This window comes from Saccopteryx bilineata, chromosome 3 (assembly GCF_036850765.1).
Source record: "Saccopteryx bilineata isolate mSacBil1 chromosome 3, mSacBil1_pri_phased_curated, whole genome shotgun sequence".
In the NCBI taxonomy this organism is placed as follows: Eukaryota; Metazoa; Chordata; class Mammalia; order Chiroptera; family Emballonuridae; genus Saccopteryx; species Saccopteryx bilineata.
Genome location: NC_089492.1, coordinates 206,040,571 through 206,059,258, shown reverse-complemented (window position 1 = coordinate 206,059,258; position 18,688 = coordinate 206,040,571). Strand labels below are relative to the sequence as shown.

General features: G+C 39.3%; 1 protein-coding gene across 2 annotated transcripts in view; it reads right to left on the bottom strand.

Moving 5' to 3' along the window:
• The window catches only part of CDC7 (cell division cycle 7), a 28,066-nt gene extending 15,348 nt beyond the window's left edge, over positions 1–12,718 (bottom strand). The window contains exons 1-4 of one of the 2 annotated variants that reach the window (XM_066268631.1): positions 12,611–12,718; positions 11,721–11,895; positions 5,867–5,950; positions 2,993–3,128 (exon numbers count right to left, since the gene is read on the bottom strand). In XM_066268631.1, coding sequence (XP_066124728.1) covers positions 2,993–3,128; positions 5,867–5,950; positions 11,721–11,835 — 335 coding nt within the window. In that variant the 5' untranslated portion in view covers positions 11,836–11,895; positions 12,611–12,718. The remainder of the gene's footprint in view (positions 1–2,992; positions 3,129–5,866; positions 5,951–11,720; positions 11,896–12,610) is intronic. The other variant, XM_066268632.1, reaches the window with a different exon arrangement.
• Positions 12,719–18,688: the final 5,970 nt, after the last annotated feature.

Sequence of the window (18,688 nt, the reverse complement as noted above, 5' to 3'; positions counted from 1 at the left end):
AGTAAGACCTTATCATGTTGATAAAAGATTTATAAACATAGGACTTAATCTCAGTAAAAACTCAGCGATAGTACTGGCAGAGAAGTGATACATAAAGTAGTGAAAATAACTAGAGAGAAAACTGAACCTTGGAAAAGTCTCTGGTTGGAGAGCAAATAAGGAGGAAGAGGAAGAAGCCCAGACAGAGATGTCACCCAAGTGAGGAGTTTTGAAGAAAGGGGCAATCAACATGCAGGTCAAAGAGAGGAAGAACAGAGAGAAGAATTTTAGTTTGGCAAAAAGAAGTTAATTGGTAATATTTCAGAGAGTAATTTAAGTGGAAAGAAAGAGGTAAAACAGTATTTAATGAGGGAAAATAGAATCAATAGAATTAGAGCACTAAGACAATTTTCTTGAGCCTGACCAGGTGGTGGCACAGTGGATGATTAGCATTGGCTTGGGAAGCGGAGGACCCAGGTTTAAAACCCCGAGGTCACTGGCTTGAGCGTGGGCTCATTCAGCTTAAGCAAGGGGTCACTCAATGGCTTGGCTGCAGCCCCCCGGTCAAGGCACATATGAGAAAGCAATCAGTAAACAACTAAGGTGCCGCAACTATGAGTTGATGCTTCTCATCTCTCTCCTTTTCTGTCTGTCTGTCCCTCTCTCTCTCTAGAAAAAAAAAGGCATTTTGCTTGAAATATCTGTCAAAGAAAAAAAAAACCAGTGTGGAAACTAGAAGAGAAGCAGGATCACCTAAAGACTTCTTTAGCGTGCACTGTTTTGAAGTACAGGGAAAGAAAATGGGATAGAGGGAGATATTTAAAGTTGTGAAAAAAGAAATGTTCTTATTTAAAGTTGTGAAAAAAGAAATGTTCTTATGATGCCTTAGAGAAACCATCTCATCCTCATCTTCTATAATAAACAGAAGGGTGAAACAAGAATAAGCTTGTTCATTCATTCTATAAATATTTAGTGGACACTGTTATTTGCTAGACACTACATTAGACATTAGGAATTCAATGAAGTAAAATTCACACCACTTCTGCCCTCATGGAGTAGACTATCAGATAATAAAAAAGGTAACAAATAATGGCAAATTATAAGAGTTTCAAAAAAGATCAAAAGGTGCTGTGACAATAAAAAACAGGCAAGTTTAAATGAATTCAGGGAAGACCTCTTGGAAGTGGTGCTACCCTTGCTCAGATGAGGAGTCAGCACTGTGAAGGGTCTTCCCAAATGAAGAAACAGTATGGGTAGTGGCCTTGAGCTAAGAAAGCTCTTTAGACAAATTTGAGGAACTAAAAAAACTGGAGCACAGAGAGGGAGGTGGGGAGACTGGCATGGGACAAGGTAGTATTATTTTTCAAAGTACCCCGGGAAACCACTGAAGGATTTTAAGTGAAGTAACAGTATCCAATTTATATTACATACATACATATTTTTATATAAAATATTTTATTTTATTTTTTTAATTTTATTTATTTATTTGTATTTATTCATTTTAGAGAGGAGGGGGGGGAGAGAGAGAGAGAGAGAGAGAAGGGGAGGAGCAGGAAGCATCAACTTCCATATGTGCCTTGACCAGGCAAGGCAGGGTTTTGAACCGGAAACCTCAGTGTTTCCAGGTTGATGCTTTATCCACTGCGCCACCACAGGTCAGGCTATATAAAATATTTTAAATATCACTCTGGCTATTTTGCAACCATGGGATTAACGGGGGGTGGGTGGGAGAGAAGCAGGCTACTAGAGTAATCTAGGCTTGGCATCTAGTAGTGGTTGAGAAAATAGAAAGATGTGGATGAGTTTTCAAATATAATTTGGAGGCAGATGGCCAGGACTTGGTGATGAATATGGTTTAAAAGAAAAACAGAGAAACTGAGGATGATTACTAGGTTTCTAGGTTGAGTAACTAAATAGAGATGGTGTGCCATTCGTTGATACTGGTAGATGAAAAACAGTTGTTACAATATGATTTCTTTTTGGTAGGTGAAGATGGATTAAAATTTAGTTTTTGGTATATTATGTTTGAAACGTTTATTCTGTATCCAAGTGGAAAATGTCAAACAGGCAGGTGGATATACACAAATCCCCAGTTAAAAGGTCTGAGGCTATATATATATACATATGGAAATCATAACTATGTATTTAAGTCATGTGGAAATACAGGATACTAGAGTTTAGCAAGAGTCTAGAGAAGTGAAGTCCTGGATCGAGCACTGTGTAACTCCAACATTTAGGGGTCAGGTAGAGGAAGAACTGGCAAAGGACACTGAAATTGAAAGGGCACATAAAACAGGAAGAGAAAAAGAAGCATGTGGCAGAACAGAGGTCAGAAGTTAATGGTTCAAATCAGTTATGTTAAATACTGCCTAGAGTTCACGTGAACAGAGAGAAACTGGAACAAAGAAGTCATGGCTGACTACCAAAAGGAGTTTCAGTTGAGCAGAGAAGAGCAGCCACACTCTGTGTAATGAAAGGGAAGTGTGGAAGTGAAAACAACACATGTAGATCATTTTTGAGAAGTGTCTGTGAAAGGGAGCAAAGAAATGACAGAGCAGCTAAAAGTGGGATGGCTGTACGCGGGATGAGAGATAATACATCATGTCCGCATGCTGATAAGACTTACCAAGCAAAGAGACACCAATGAGAAAGACAGCCAGATAATTCTGTTGCTCAAAATAAAATATGAGATGAGGCTGTCTATAGCAGGGGTGAAGTGAAATATGAGTTCCCACATGTTCTTTAAATATCTAGACCATGGACACCATGGTTAAAGATTTGGCAGGAAGATGAGAAAAAAAGTGATAAAAGAACAGGGAGTAGAGCTTTGCCAAAATTAGTATAAATTTAACTAACCATTCCAAGATCAGAGGAAATGTACTAGCAAATTGCAAACACCTGATTAAAGAATGCATGGAATAAATGGACACTATCACCATCTCCATTGATAGCTACTTAAAATTGCATATATTATATACAGCCAGTTCAAATAAAATGTCTTTAAATTGCTTACCCAGCCACTGTTAGGCATTGAAGTTCAGCTGCAATTCTTACAGGATGACTTGTTGGAATTAAGTGTTTTAGAGCAATTTTTTCTTCAGGTCCTACTTGTAACTGTGCTGTGGCCAAATAAACAGAGCTGAAAGTACCTATAAAACAATTTATTATATTTTTCAATATTTGGTTTTTAAAAATTTTAATAAAACAATGCTAAAATAGATCAAAACTAGAACCCATAAAATTATCATAATCAGTCACTAATATTTTAATAACAATGAACACAAAGAGCAAACAGATCTGTGAAACAACTTATTTTCAATTTTTAATAATTTTTTAAAAAATTTTTCTTCTTTTCCAAGTGAGAGGAGGGGAGATATAGAGAGACAGACTCTCACATGCAGCCCAACTGGGTTCCAACCAGCAACTCCAATCTGATGCTGATGCTCTGCCCATCTAGAGCCATGCTAGCAACTGAGCTATTTTTAGCACCTAAGGTGGAGGCTCCAAAGCCATCCTCAGTGCCTGGGGCCAATGCACTCCAAGCAATCGAACCATGGCTACAGGAGGAGAAGAAAGAAGTGGAGGGAGGAAAAAGGTGGGGGAGGGAGAAGGCGGGTGGGTAGAGAAACAGACTGTTGATTCTCTTGTGTGCCTTGACCAGGAATAAATGGACTTGAATCAACAGAGCCAGGGCTGTGGGAGGGGGAGGGAGATGGGGAGAGGGGGGGAGGGGAGGAGAGAGAGAGAAAGGGAAAAGGGATGGAGAAGCAGATGACTGCTTCTCCTGTGTGCCCTGACTAGGAATCAAACCGGGACTTCCACACACTGGCCTAACACTCTACCAGTTAGCCAGCTGGCTAGGGCCATTATAACAACTTAACTGTCCTCAGTTCTTTAGGGGATCCTATACTGCTCATAAAAATTAGGGGATATTTTATAGCTTCATTTTTATTTTGAAATAGCCCCTAATTTTTGTGAGCAGTATATATTAATTTAACCAAAGCTCTATAGTAAATCTGTTTGACTGGGTTAGCATAATGCCATGACCCATTCTAATAAGTATTCTTCTATAATAATGTCATTTGAAATTACTTTCATAAGACTTGGATACTGGTTTGTTAGCAATAGAAATGGTAACAGTCTTAGGGGAAAAAAACTACAGAAATGCCTGGGCTTTAAATTTTAGCATTAAACTAAAGAGAAAAAAATAAAAGATTTGGTAGTCAATTAAACTTGAGAAATACTGAGTAAAAACAAATTGATAGATTGTTTTACTACAAAATTTTCCAGAGACTTTAACATGTTCATCATGAATAACCAAAAGGGAATTATACTACTCACTATATGCCTTAGAGCAGTGGTCCCCAACCTTTTTTGGGCCACGGACCGGTTTAATGTCAGAAAATATTTTCACGGACCGGCCTTTAGGGTGGAACGGATAAATGTATCACGTGACCGAGACAAGTGTCAAGAGTGAGTCTTAGAGTCTTAGACGGATATAACAGAGGGAATCTGGTCATTTTTAAAAAATAAAACATGGTTCAGATTTAAATATAAATAAAATGAAAATAATGTAAGTTATTTATTCTTTCTCTGCGGACCGGTGCCAGTCCATGGCCCGGGGGTTGGGGACCACTGCCTTAGAGCACACTCCTTCCCTCACTGCTTCAGAAACAGCTATCAATTTATTAGGACACCACTGTTTTCCAGAACAAAGTTTTTGTATACTCAGACAGTGTTCAAAAAGACAAGGAAAAAAGATGTAAAGATCTGCTTCTTACATCCCAAATCATATCATCTTCTAATGTCTTTGCCCCCACTGACCCAGACTTTTCTCTTATGACATTTTTTCCTTATGAAAAGCAAGCAATGAAATATACGAAAGTTTTTAAATATTCAGGCAGTTCTCTACATAACCACCAAAAAATTCTATTATCTTTTATCCTCAATCCGTTCACATCATTCTGCCAAATTCACCCTTCACTCAATCAAAATAATTGTCAGTCTTTCAATTTATGTTCACACTAACCATCCTGTAAATATTGTACCACTTTATTTTCATCATTTTGCTATCTTAGGTTTCATGTATATTTCAATAAACAATTCTATAAACAATTCTACCTAACTGCAATAGAGAAAAAGGAAAGACTTGGCTTCCTTTTATAAAAGCTCTCCATCTGAATCTTAAATTTTTCATTTTTAGTAATTATCATTAATAATGTATTTTTAATATATAATACTCTTAACAGCATAAAAGCATAAAGATTAAAATAGGACTTCAGCCCTGGCTGGTTGGCTCAGTGGTAGAGCGTCGGCCTGGCGTACAGAAGTCCCGGGTTCGATTCCCGGCCAAGGCACACAGGAGAAGCTCCCATCTGCTTCTCCACCTCTTCCCCTCTCCTTCCTCTCTGTCTCTCTCTTCCCCTCCCGCAGCCAAGGCTCCATTGGAGCAAAGATGGCCCGGGCCTGGGGATGGCTCCTTGGCCTCTGCCTCAGGCACTAGAGTGGCTCTGGTCACAACAGAGCGACGCCCAGGAGGGGCAGAGCATCGCCCCCTGGTGGGCATGCCGGGTGGATCCCGGTTGGGCGCATGCAGGAGTCTGTCTGACTGCCTCCCCGTTTCCAGCTTCAGAAAAATACAAAAAAAAAGAAAAAAAAATAGGACTTCATTTTCCTGTAAATATTTATTTATTCTATCATTCTTTTCAGGTGAAAAGAAAATCTGTCACTATTCCATTACTACTAATAGTAGTAATATAAACATGGTCTTAATATTTTAAAAAGCAGTACATTTTTCAATAAGAGATAATGAACATCAAGATAAACAAGGAAATCAGAAGGGGGAAAAAAAGCCTTAAAAAGATAATGAAATATATCCCCAAATTACCTTCTCCAATTTTGTCCTTAATCTTAAATACATTACCAAGCTGTGGTACAGCTTCATAAAGCTTCTCAATATCTTTTTTAACACCTATCAAGTAAAAAACAACTTATAGTTACAATTAATAAGTATATTTCATACTTTCTTAAATTAAAATATTCAATCAAGTAAGTTCTAAGATACGATTAAGTTACAAATAACTAGGAATATATTAAGTCTTAAAATCATTAAGAATAATTAAAACCCCATCAAATTGCTGTAACTTGAATTTACTTCTTGAACAGACAGAACTAATAAGTTCCAGAATCACACACACAATTTCTACAACTCTGGAATTAGTATAACAAACCAATAACATTGTTTTTGCCTAAAGTACAACACAATGAAGAAGCTAAATTTAAAAATTTGAGCTATGATCACTAGATGGCATGACAAAGACATAATGCAGTCTTCTTGAAAACTACGTATTTCCTTTCTCCGAGGATACAAAATCTTACAAGCTTGGGAAAGTTTTCTGTGTTGTTATATTCACAGCATATATAAGACCCTAAGAGAGAAGAAGGTCTACTAAGACTCTTGGGATATTAAAAAATATTTTTTTGAAAACTGTCCCATTACTAGTGGTATCCTCTATCTGAGACAGCAGACAAATTGTTACTTTAAATAAATACAAGCTCTTTACAAAAATATACAGGGTTAAAATAAGGAGAAGCAATAATACAAAATGCAATAAACTACTGAATACAAAAGAAAACTACATAATTGAGTCATCAGATTTTATCTCAATATCTAGACCAAGCATCAGCTACTTTTAAGTTATCACAACACTCCACACAATATAACAGTTTAAGATATTTTCAAACCACTTTCACATGTATTACCTTTTCAGATCTTCACAATAGCACTGTGATACTGGCAGAATAGAAAATATTACATGATTTTTAGGTAAAGAAAGCCTATACAGGGAATTTAAATCATCTGCCCAACTTCACAGAGGTATTGCTGGTAAGTCCCTAGACTCATTCACACAATAAACATTGTATTTAACAAATGCTCAGCAATGACCACATTTTTTTTTTTTTTTTGTATTTTTCTGAAGCCGGAAACGGGGAGAGACAGTCAGACAGACTCCCGCATGCGCCCGACCGGGATCCACGAGGCACGCCCACCACCCACCAGGGGCAACGCTCTGCCCACCAGGGGGCGATGCTCTGCCCCTCCAGGGTGTCGCTCTGCCGCGACCAGAGCCACTCTAGCGCTTGGGGCAGAGGCCAAGGAGCCATCCCCAGCGCCCGGGCCATCTTTGCTCCAATGGAGCCTTGGCTGCGGGAGGGGAAGAGAGAGACAGAGAGGAAGGAGGGGGTGGGGGTGGAGAAGCAAATGGGCGCTTCTCCTATGTGACCTGGCCGGGAATCGAACCCGGGTCCCCCGCACGGCAGGCTGACGCTCTACCGCTGAGCCAACCGGCCAGGGCCGCAATGACCACATTTTAAAAAATGAACAAATTTGGTATAGCCTCTGTTTCCTAAGAGCTTAATCTAGTGGAAGAAACAAATGTTCAAAGCTCATTCTTAATACAAGATGAGAATTTTAATAATAGAGGAATGCATATATTACTAGATAGAAGGGGGGAGGGGAATGAATACTTCTGAAGGTGCCAGGAAGCTTAAGCTGTATTTTGAAGCATTCACCAAGTAGAAAAAGTGGAAGAAGGCATTTTAGGAAGAAAGAACTATGTATGCAAAGACACAGAAAAGGTAAAAGGCATAGATTATTGTGAGGGGAGAGTAGGGTGGGGTGGAAAAACTGAAAGTCATACAGTTTTTAAGAAGGAAGATGACAAGTGGCTAATTTGAGGGGGAGGAAGAACATTACAAGCTGGAGAATAAATAAGGTTAGTTCAGTATTCTTTCCACTATATCCGCCCATTAAGGAAATATTAAAACTTACTTTACCCTCATCCTTCCTGTCTACTTTATAAGGTGGACTGGAGAAGCTTCATCATTTCAATACAATATAATGGTAATTCAGAGTACCAGTTTTGGAGATGGGAGGCCTAAGTTAAAATCCTGGCCCCACTTATTACTAGCCTGTCCGAACTTTCTTGAGCACATAGCTTTCTGTGAGCCTTAGATTACCCATCTATAAAAAAGGGAATAACAGTACCAATGCCATTGAGATATTGTGAAGATTAAATATACTGCTCACAGAAATTAGGGGATATTTCAAAATGAATATAAAGCGATAAAATAACATGGTAGAAAAGCTTTTAACACAATGCCTGGCACATCATAAATATTAAATAAATGATCATGGTGACTCTTATTGTTGTAGTTGTTATTAACATTATTTCTTTAGGGCTTTTGCTCTTGTTTTGTTCTTTGCTTAAAATCCTCTTTCCTTATAACTTCATCTGGCTGGCTCAACTGTCAGTCTTCTCTGACATCCTACTTAATTAGCACTTCCTCTATTACTCAATCCATCCTGCTTATTGTCTTTGGAAAATTAATCTACTATAAAAGTATCTGGTTTATCTATTTGTTTGCTGTCTGCCTCCTCCCACTGGAATAGGAGTTTCACCAATAGAAGTTCCAGCACAGTCCCTGGAACACTTGTTGAATGAATGATTACCATCATTATGGCCATTCAGAAATAGCTATTAAAAAAAAAAAAGCTAAAGTTTAGAAGTTACAGTTAATTTTTTTTATTTTTTTAAAGGTTTTATTTATTCATTTTAGAGAGAGGAGAGAGAAAGGGGGAGGAGCAGGAAGCATCAACTTCCATATGTGCCTTGACTGGGCAGGCCCAGGGCATCAAACCAATGACCTCAGTGTTCCAGGTCAACACCCCATCCATTGCGTCACCACAGGTCAGGCTAGAAGTTCAAGTTTAGAAGCTTCAGTGAAGTTAAAGACAGTAGCAGCTACCTCACTATCAGCTATCAACTCACTTCACTGAAAGAATGAAAAAATAAACATTTGGTCCAATACTATGCAGGTATTTTGTTCATTGCAGCATTTTTCTTAATAGAAAAACAATCTAGTAGTTCAATAAAAAAAAGCAGTTAAATAATTTATAGCACACTATGCAGTGCAACATTAAGCATCTTACATCAAGCGGTAGAATATTTAATTACACACAAAATGTTCAAGATATATACTGCTAAGTAAAAAATGGAGACTAAAAATAAATTGATTATAACCCCAATTTAGTTTTTTTTTAAACTGTATCTCCAGAGAACAAATTGATGGTTGCCAGATGAGAAGAGAATTGTGTGTTGTATGAAAAAGGTAAAGGGACTAAGAAGTACAGACTGCCAGTTATAAGAGTAGTCACAGGAATATAAAGTAGATCATAGAGAATTATGGTGTCAGATACTAGACTCACTGGGGTTTTTCTTATTTTTTTTTTTTCCTAAGAAAGAGAGAGAGAGGGAAGAGGGGAGAGACATAAGAAAAATCAACTTATAGTGTGTCACTTTAGTTATTCATTGATTGCTTCTCACTCATACCTGGGGGAGGCAACTCAAGCGAGCAACCTTCGGGCTTGAGCCAGCAACCATGGGATGATGTCTATGATCTCATGCTTAAGTCGGTGACCCAATGCTCAAGCTGGCAAGCTTGCACTCAAGCCAGCAACTGTTGAGTTTTGAACCTGGATCTCAGACTATATGTCAACTGTAATTTAAAAAAATTCTTTTTGCCATGGCCAGATAGTTTGGTTGGATCATCAAAGGTTGCAGGTTCAATTCCTGGTCAGGGCACATACAGAAACAGATTGTTTCTGTCTCTCTCTAAAATCAATAAATAAATTAAAAAAATTTTTTTAAGTATATACTTATATACACAGGAAGACTAAAAGAATATATAACAGTGGCAATATTTAGACAGTAGTATAATATTTTCTAAATTTTCTTTAGTAAGCATGTACAATTTTATCACACCTAAATTTATAAAAAGATGACAAATACCCCAAAACAAAAGGTCATGCTATTCACCCATTACACAGAGTATTTTATTTATATCCTTGCATTAAACCATTCATTCATTCAATATTTTCAGCACCTATTATGTGCTGGACACTCAGGTTCTGAAAATATAAAAACATAGAAAAAGTCCCATTATCCAAAAGTAATTCCATCAAAAGAAAGAAAATCACACTAGATTTACTTATGTGCCTGGATCCCCTCAGCTTTACTCTACTTACTGGTTATGTTTTTGATATAACCTTAGCTTTTATTCAGGGTTTATAAAAAATAACTGCATGAAAAACAACATGTCATTAATTATCAAAGGCATTGTTTATAATGTTCAATGCTGTTAAATAAAAGCCATAAAACTTTAGAAATCTGAAATGAAATTCATTCCACTCTTTATTTCCCAAATTTCCAAAAGAATATTAGAATAGTAGCTTTTACCTGAGCATAATGCTAGAACCAAGTCAGATTCATTCATTCATTCATTCATTCATTCATCCATTTTGCCTAATGCACAACATGTATTAGGAGCTATGAGATACTGCCTTCAAGGAGCTCACAGTATAACTGAAGAAACAAAATACACAGAGTACTAAACAATACAAGGAAATAACACAATGACTGTATTTCTGTATTATGTGTCCAATGACAAGGGAAAGGTGGACCATTAAAAAAAGGCAATTCCAAGAAAATGAAGGAGAAGAGGGACAGCATCCATGAACCTAGATCAGCAGTTCTCAACCTGTGGGTCGTGACCCCGGCGGGGCTCGAACGACCAAAACACAGGGGTCGCCTAAATGTATTGTATAATAAATATGTATTTTCCGATGGCTTTAGGTTGAGAACCGCTGACATAGACGAAAATGGCATTTTAAGATTATTCTAGAACCAGTGTAAGGATACACCGAATAAAAAAAAGGTAAAAGTAGGCAGTTCAGGTAAGAAACTTTGTCATAATCCAAAAGCAAAGTGAATATGTTGGAAGTGGGAATGGGAAGAAGTAATGCCACATATCAAAATAAAAAGTAGATAAAGTTGGGAAGCAAATACAAGCATTAACTGAAGACAACTCTAAAATTTTAAGCATAAATAAATGGGGTAATAGTGGCTTTTATCACCAAAAATAGGGACATCAGGAAGGGTACTCATTTTGACAGGAGAATTAAGTTTTAGGCAGAAATCAAAAGCATGTGATGTCATATTTTTCTAGGATAAGGTAAAGTCTATTTTGTAGTGTATACATATATGGACGAATAGTCAAAATTAGTATCTTTTGGTCAAGAACTAAATATGGTTAAGACAAAGATAGAAAAGATTTAGCTATCTTGTAGGAAAAAAACCTGTTAATTGGCACTCCTCTATTTAACAATAAGAAAGATCTACTATGTCCCAGGCACTGTGCTAGAGCAGGAATGCAAGTGTACATTTTAGTGTCCAAGATGAGGATTTGTGTGACACGGTTCTCACATCAAGGTCTGGGGTTAGAGTCAAATAACATTTTATGTATACAGAGATTTAGTGCTTTATTACTACTACAAACATTTTACTTTTATTATTGAACACTGCCTTTGAATACTTAAGTGAAAATCCCTCCGATATCAATTTCTAAATCCAGGCGTAATATAACATGGTGAGAAGACATAGGTACACAAGGGAAGAGAACTAGTTTGAGTATCAACAAACTTGGTGTTCTTAGACAATCACGAAAATTTAGAAGCAACTTCACCTGGAAAATGACGACTGGACTACAATCTTCCTTCTGAAATGCAATTCAGTCCTAAATCTAAAAATGCTTTGATTTATACATACAACTCACTTTTAGACTCAGGGAGTTTTGTGTGTATTTTTTAAAATAATCGAACATCTTTGAAATTAAACACATACCTGGCAGTTTAAAATTCTGCTCATGTTTTTTTAACGAGGCCTCCGACTGCAACCGGCCCCGCAGGGGAGAAAAAGCCTTAGGTTCATCCACCTGAATCCCCAAAGACGCCTCCATCACAGAAGTGGGATGCCAAAAAACAGCTAAGGGGTCATGTCCACAGGGGGAGCAAAGTAGCTGTGAAAATTAGAATACCGGAGAAGGACACAAGTTTAAATCATTCACTGAACCAAGCACTGCAAAATGCCACTTCCCCAAAGGGGTAAGCACATAAAAACGAATCATAAGTTCAAATCTCTAGAGGAAAACTGTGGGCCATTTTTAAGGATTCCATTTGCTTCACTTTCAACTTCTAGAAATACCGCAGGGACCGAAGGGAAGTTTCTAACCGGGGGAGCCTCCGGGTGGCGGGCATGCAGAGGCAGAGTGCCCGGAACCGTCCTCGCCCTGGCACCAGGCTTCCAGCGCACGGGGGCTGGGGCCAGGCCTTCCTGGGGGATAAGCGTCTGACCCGAGGAAGAGGACAGGCGGAGGAAATCGTTTGACTACTTTGAAGGGAGCGCCAGGAAGCTCGCTCAAGGTCCCATGCAAGTTGGTGGAGAACTGATACCACACCGGCCACGAGCGCCGGAGGGCAGAAGGGAAAGGGGAATGAATGGGCTATTCTGGCAGCGCGGACCGCGAGCAAGGCGGAGAAGGGCCTTCCTCCCGCAGGCCCGAGACCGCACGGGATACTTAGTGTGCAGGCGCACGACTTTCCTGCCGCAGACCAGCGGGAATCCTAGGAGGTGCCGGGACTACTGTGCTGCGACAAGACCGAAGTCACGATCCAGGATTCTTTTCTAATCCCTCACCATCCCACGCCAAGGAACAAAGCGCCGGAAAAACTCACGGTTTAAGGGAATATGACATCTGTGCCTACGTCGCCACTTCTAAGCGCCCCACCAGCGAGCCTGCCAAACGCGCCTGCGCAACACTTCCCGCCTTTGGTGCTTCTATTTGCTCATGCGCAGTGCAAATCCCTCGGCGCCGCCGTGATTACGCGGCTGGGCGCTTGCGCAAGGGTGTTAGGTTACTTTTCCAAGGCGGTCGCTGACCGAAAGCGATTACAGAAATAAAACCCGGAAATAATCCTTTACTAAAAAATTAAGAGTGAACTAGAAAGTTAAGCATCCTACACAATTTTTAGGGAAGAAAAATAAGAAACAGAAAAGTCTCAGGTTCCTGAGTCTATACATCCCCATATACAGTGGTCACGCAAGGCATTGGGCACTCTATGTAAAGACTCACTTTAACTCCCTGCTTTTCCTCCTTTCTGTTGAGCCCCTGGCCTGGTAGCTCAGCTGGTTAGAGCCTTCTCCCAATGGCCAAGTTGTAGGTTCAACCCAGTCAGGGCACATACAAGAAACAACTAATGAATGTATAAATAAGTCAATAAATTGATGTTCCTCCTCCTTTCTCTAAAATAAATACGATCAATTTATTACTTTTTGTTGAATGCTCTGGTTCATTTAAAACAAAATTCAATGCTGGTTGTCTATGACTGTATTCACGGAAATGAGCCCAGTGACAGTTGGTTTGTTTGTTTCTTTTTTTATTTTGTATTTTTCCGAAGTTAGAGACCAGGAAGCAGTCAGACTCCTGCATGCGCCCGACCGGGATCCACCCAGCATGCCCACCAGGGGGCAATGCTCTGCCCATCTGGGCCTTGCTCCTTTGAGGCTGGAGCCATTCTAGCGCCTGAGGCAGAGGCCATGGAGCCATCCTCAGTGCCCTGGGCCAACTTTGCTCCAATGGAGCCTTGGCTGCAGGAGAGGAAGAGAAAGACAGAGAGGAAGGAGAGGGGGAAGGGTGGAGAAACAGATGGTCGCTTTTCCTTTGTGCCCTGACCAAGAATCGAACCCAGGACTTCCGCAGGCCAGGCCAATGCTCTACCACTGAGCCAACCGACCAGGGCCAGTCAGTATATTTATTGAGTCCTTGGCTGTGAGGCAAGTTTCTGGGGGCTGGGGTTACAGTGATGAACACAATAGAGAAAAATACTTTATGGAACTAAATTCCAGTGAGAGGTGACAATAAATAAATGAATAAATGAACAACAGTCTTTCAGATATTGATTAATGCTCAGAAGGAAGGATGTGATAGTGGCTCAAATGGAGGTACCATGATGGGAGCTTATAGGGAAAGAAATTACCAGGTAAAGGATAGAGAAATTGTAAAGTCAGGAATGAGCATGGTATGTTTGAAGGAGGGGAACTTTCACAGAACATCAACATCAGACAGGGCCACTCTGATCATGATGGATCAAGACAGAAATAAGTTCATTCTGTAATCATGTCTGAACATAGACAAAACAAACATTGTCCAAGCCCCCACAAAATGAGCAAGTATTTCCCTATCCTGGCTAATATGAGTGACTGGTGCTTTTTCATCAATTAAAGTTTTAGACTCAGGCCTTCTAGATAATACTTATTAAAATACCAAATTATAGGATTGCCCCTGCCTCCTTACAGCTTCCAATCCAGAGCAAAATTCCTCTTCTTTGAACCCTTCCCTAAATCATCTAACACAAGCCCACATTTCTAACACCCTCTTGCTGAGATGCCCCATGGTTCTCCATAGTGTGCATTCTTATTAAAACAAGTGATAAACACAACTTTCCCAACTATAGTTTTGTTCCTAGTGGTCTTTGGCTAGAGGGCATTGGCAATAAGTCCAAGATACCTATTAGATACCCAAGTGATAATGTTAAGTAAGCAGATGAATATATTGGTCTGTAATGGGTTGAAACATAAATTTGGCAGTTATGAATTTATATGTGAAGTTTAAACCTTGGGACCAAATGAGATTATTTAAGCAAAGATTGTAGATAGAGAGCTGGATTATGAAAATTAACAACATTTCAAAGTTAAACAGAGGGGGAAGAGCCAGTAAGAGACTGAGAAGGAACGACCTGTTAGGTAAGGTAGTGATATCATAGAAGATGAGAGAAGAAAGCTCTGTTAGAATTGAAAGGAAGTTGTCAACAATGGCAAATGCTGCATGGAAGTCAAGTAGTGAGGACACAGAAGAGACTAATGGATTCGGCAATATGGCAATCATTAGAGTCTCTGGCAAGTGTAGTTCCAAAGGTGTCGTGTGGCACAAACAACGAGTGTATTGAAGAACAAAAGATATATATGAATGTAAGGACAAGTCTTTAGGTTTTGTTTCTTCTTTTGGTTGATTTCTTGAAGGGGGCGGTGTGGGAGGGGGAAGATAAGAAAAATAAAATGGTGTCTAGAGTGGGTCAAGTAGAGCAAGGAAAGTATTTTGTTATTGATGTTGTGTTGGCAGATAAAAGTTTATATTATTATGGGAATGAGCTTGTACAGAAATAGAAATTTTTGATGTTAGAGAAAAAGTGAATACCAACAGGAATGAAATTATAGAGGAGGATGAAGGAATGGATCTAGAACATGGGAGGGGAATATAGGCCTTTGAAAAAACTCAGATCCCCATCATTGAGGGAAAGACAAAAGATGAATTAAGATGAAGTTGGTTTGTTTGTGGGTGAAAGGATAAGGTAGTTCCTACACGATCACATCGATATTCTTAATAAAATATGAGATGAGGTCTTCAGCTGAGAGTGAGGCAAAAAAGTGGGTATTAGTGATTAGAGGAGTAAGAAGATCAGAGGTATATTCTGGGAGTGAGAAGTGAGAGGAAAGTGCGGTATTGCCAGCAGGGTTTAGTGCTTGTTTTCAATTTGTGTCATGAATTTATTTTAACTTTTAAAATTTTTATTTATTGATTTTAGAGAGAAAGAGAGAAAAGTGTGAGGGCAGAGCAGGAAGCATCAACTCATAGCTGCTTCTTGTCTGTGCCTTGACCAGGCAAGCCCAGGGTTTCGAACCGGTGGCCTCAGCATTCCAGGTCTATGCTTCATCCACTGCGCCTTCACAGGTCAGGCAGTGTCATAAATTCAAAGGGTGTCCATATGGCATAGCGGTATGACTTTCTCAAGTAACCTTCAGTCAAGAGAATACAGACATGGAAAAAGGTAGTTGGATCTAACTAAGAATGACTAGACACAGAGAGAAGGGCAAATAAGGCTGTTTACAAGAAAGTTATTGTAATGATGCATAATGGAATCTTTAGAAGGCAAGAAGGAAAGGTTTTAGAAAGGTAATAGATATTGATATATAGATTGATTGATCAATTGATAGATTAAAGAGTGTGAAATGAAGATTGAAACTCTGTAATTTAAGAATTGATATAATGGAGGTTCTTTGAGTTAGAAGGCTAGAGATAGTAGATGGTGCATAGAGTAGTAAAAACTGGGTTTCAGAGATAAGAGCATTCCAGAGGGTAGTTAAATTTGCTGGGGGAAAGAACCATTTTGGTGTGAAAAGAAAAGGTTATTTTGGTTCTAAAACCTAGTGAAGGCCAGGGAGAAACCAGTTGTTCTACTTCATTCACTTTCTCCCCAGGCAGCAAGCAGTATCCCTTCCTTTGACCTCTGTTAGTAAGTACGTTATGTGTGCCTCCATTTCAGCAGTAGGAAAGACAAGCAGAATCTTGGCCCACCCCAGTCCTCCTGAATCAGAATCTACAGTACATTAGGGTCCCCACGAGATCTGTATGAACTTTAAAGCCTCAGAAGCACAGTTCTAAAACTTTGGTCCTTAACCTTACCAACACATTAGAATCACCTGAGAAGCTGTTAAAAACTGAGAACCCCACACTGTTGGGAAAACAGCTGTGTTAGGCTTGCTCACTTGCACTTTGCATGATTAATGCATGAGCACATGGCAGGGCCATGTGTGCACAACCTGTAGGTGCTTTGACTCAGGACAGATTGGGGATTGCCTGCCCACCACTGTAAGGGGCTGTTTTGCTGATTTGTTTGCCTGCTGCTGTGAGAAGTTTTTTCCTGCCTGTTTGCCCATCCACTGTTGTGAGACTCTATTAAATGTCCCAAACCTTTCTGGCTCTGCAGTTCTACTGTCTGTCTGAATCCAATGTGAACCTGCCTGGCCTCAGCCACCGGCATTACAGCACCTCAGATTTCTGGAAATGGAATCTAAGCATCATATCCTTTTAGAATCCCCACCTTTGACTCTACAATAATGTGAAATAAGGGTGATAATTATTTAGAAGTTGGTGACATTCACTTGCAAAGCCTATTATCATAATCTTTGACAAAATTATTTCCCCCATTTAATCATGTATTTATTTGTACAGTCTTTAACTTATTTGTATCTTTTATATTAAGTGCACAGTAAGTACATATTGAATGACTGCATCTTGTGTTTCAAATTGTTTATAAGCTTTAGACTACCTGTATAGCTTGGACAAGTTACTCACTATCTGATAGACTATTTCAAAAATGTAAAATTGACAAAATGCATGCTTGATTTTGCTAGAGGGATTAAATTTGATTATGTAAGATAAGTCACCTAAAGTGCTTAGGCTTGCAGGCTTGATATTCTTAGCTCATTTAATGTATAGTAGGTAATTCCCCTCTTTCCCTATGTACTATTCATAATGCTGTCCACATAGTAGTTTCAATAGATGTCTATGGGATTAATAAACAATGAAAATTTAGGTTTCTAATGATTAGTTGCACTTATATCTCCAGTAGCAGATTGAAGATGGGTTGATTGTTGAATTCATAATCATGTACCTACTACAAAACACAAATTTTTACTTGGGGTCAGGCCATGCCTTCACTATTTTTCCATCACAGGATGTTTATTCTGCCTCTAGGTATGTGTGCATGTTACTTGTTTTGTCTTTTCTTTCTATCTATGCATCCTCTGAGGTCAGTGATGGGTCCATTTCTCTAAACAGCTGAGCCGAGGATCCTGTCCCTTCCATAATTCATGGTTAACTCTTTATAGACTGACTACAAGTAATTCTACCACATGCAGTTTTGTTTTCTTGTCATTTATTTTTTAATTGAATTTATTGGGGTGATGCTGGTTAACCAAATTATACATGTTTCAGGTGCATGATTGTACATCTTCTGTGCATTGTATTGTGTGTTCACACCCCTCCCACAGTCAAGTCTCTGCCCCTCACCATTTGTTCCCGCCTCTAACTTCCTGTTTTGTTTTCTAATTAACTGTATTGAACAATTTAGTTCCTTACTAAATATTGTGTCGTGTCCTTTGCACTATACTGCTCTTGTGTGCATTTCACACTCCAGTTAGACTATGCTCTTATGGAGAAGGATGTTTTCTTTCAAAGATTTCTTTTTATTCTTCATAGCACTTAATGCTTACATAAGATTAAAAAAACCAGCAAGATTTTTGTGCAGTGGAGACTTTTAGTCCTTTGCTCAAGTGCCTGGCCAGAGCCAAAAGCGATTTGAGCGTGACAGGGCGAAGGAGACAGTGAAGACAGATGACAGGCGCCTAGCACGGAAGGAGGAAGGAATGCCCGATTCCATGGAGCTGTGTGGTGTTTTCCCTTTTTTTCTTTTTAAGTCATCTCTGTAGGCAGGGTTCCCAGAGAAAGAGAGTCCATACTCCTTTCACCTGCCTGGGTGCAGGGCACTGCCACACAGTTGGGACAGGAGAACCTACCATCTCAGGTTCTGGGCAGAGCAGGATGGAAAGCAGAGTAAAAAGAATAGTGAGTGATAGGAGACGATGTTGCTTGGGGTGCTAGATGGCCAAGGTTCAACCAGTGCAACTCTTCCCTCACTTGTCGATGGTGAAAAAGTAGTCTGGTTAAAGATCCAGCTGCAATCACACCAGTTTCTGCTACCTTCATGCTGATTGTTAGGAAAGGATTAACGTGTATGAATTTACTGAGCTGTTAAATCCTGGGGATTGCTTTATTCTTCCCAAAAAACTGTTTGCTAGTAAAATAACCCCCGAAGACTAAAAGCTAAAACACATCAGCCCTGGTCTGTAGTTCCTTAAGAATGGACTGGCCATGTGGTTGAGCTGATAGGGAAAAGCTGCACCTTCCTGCAGGA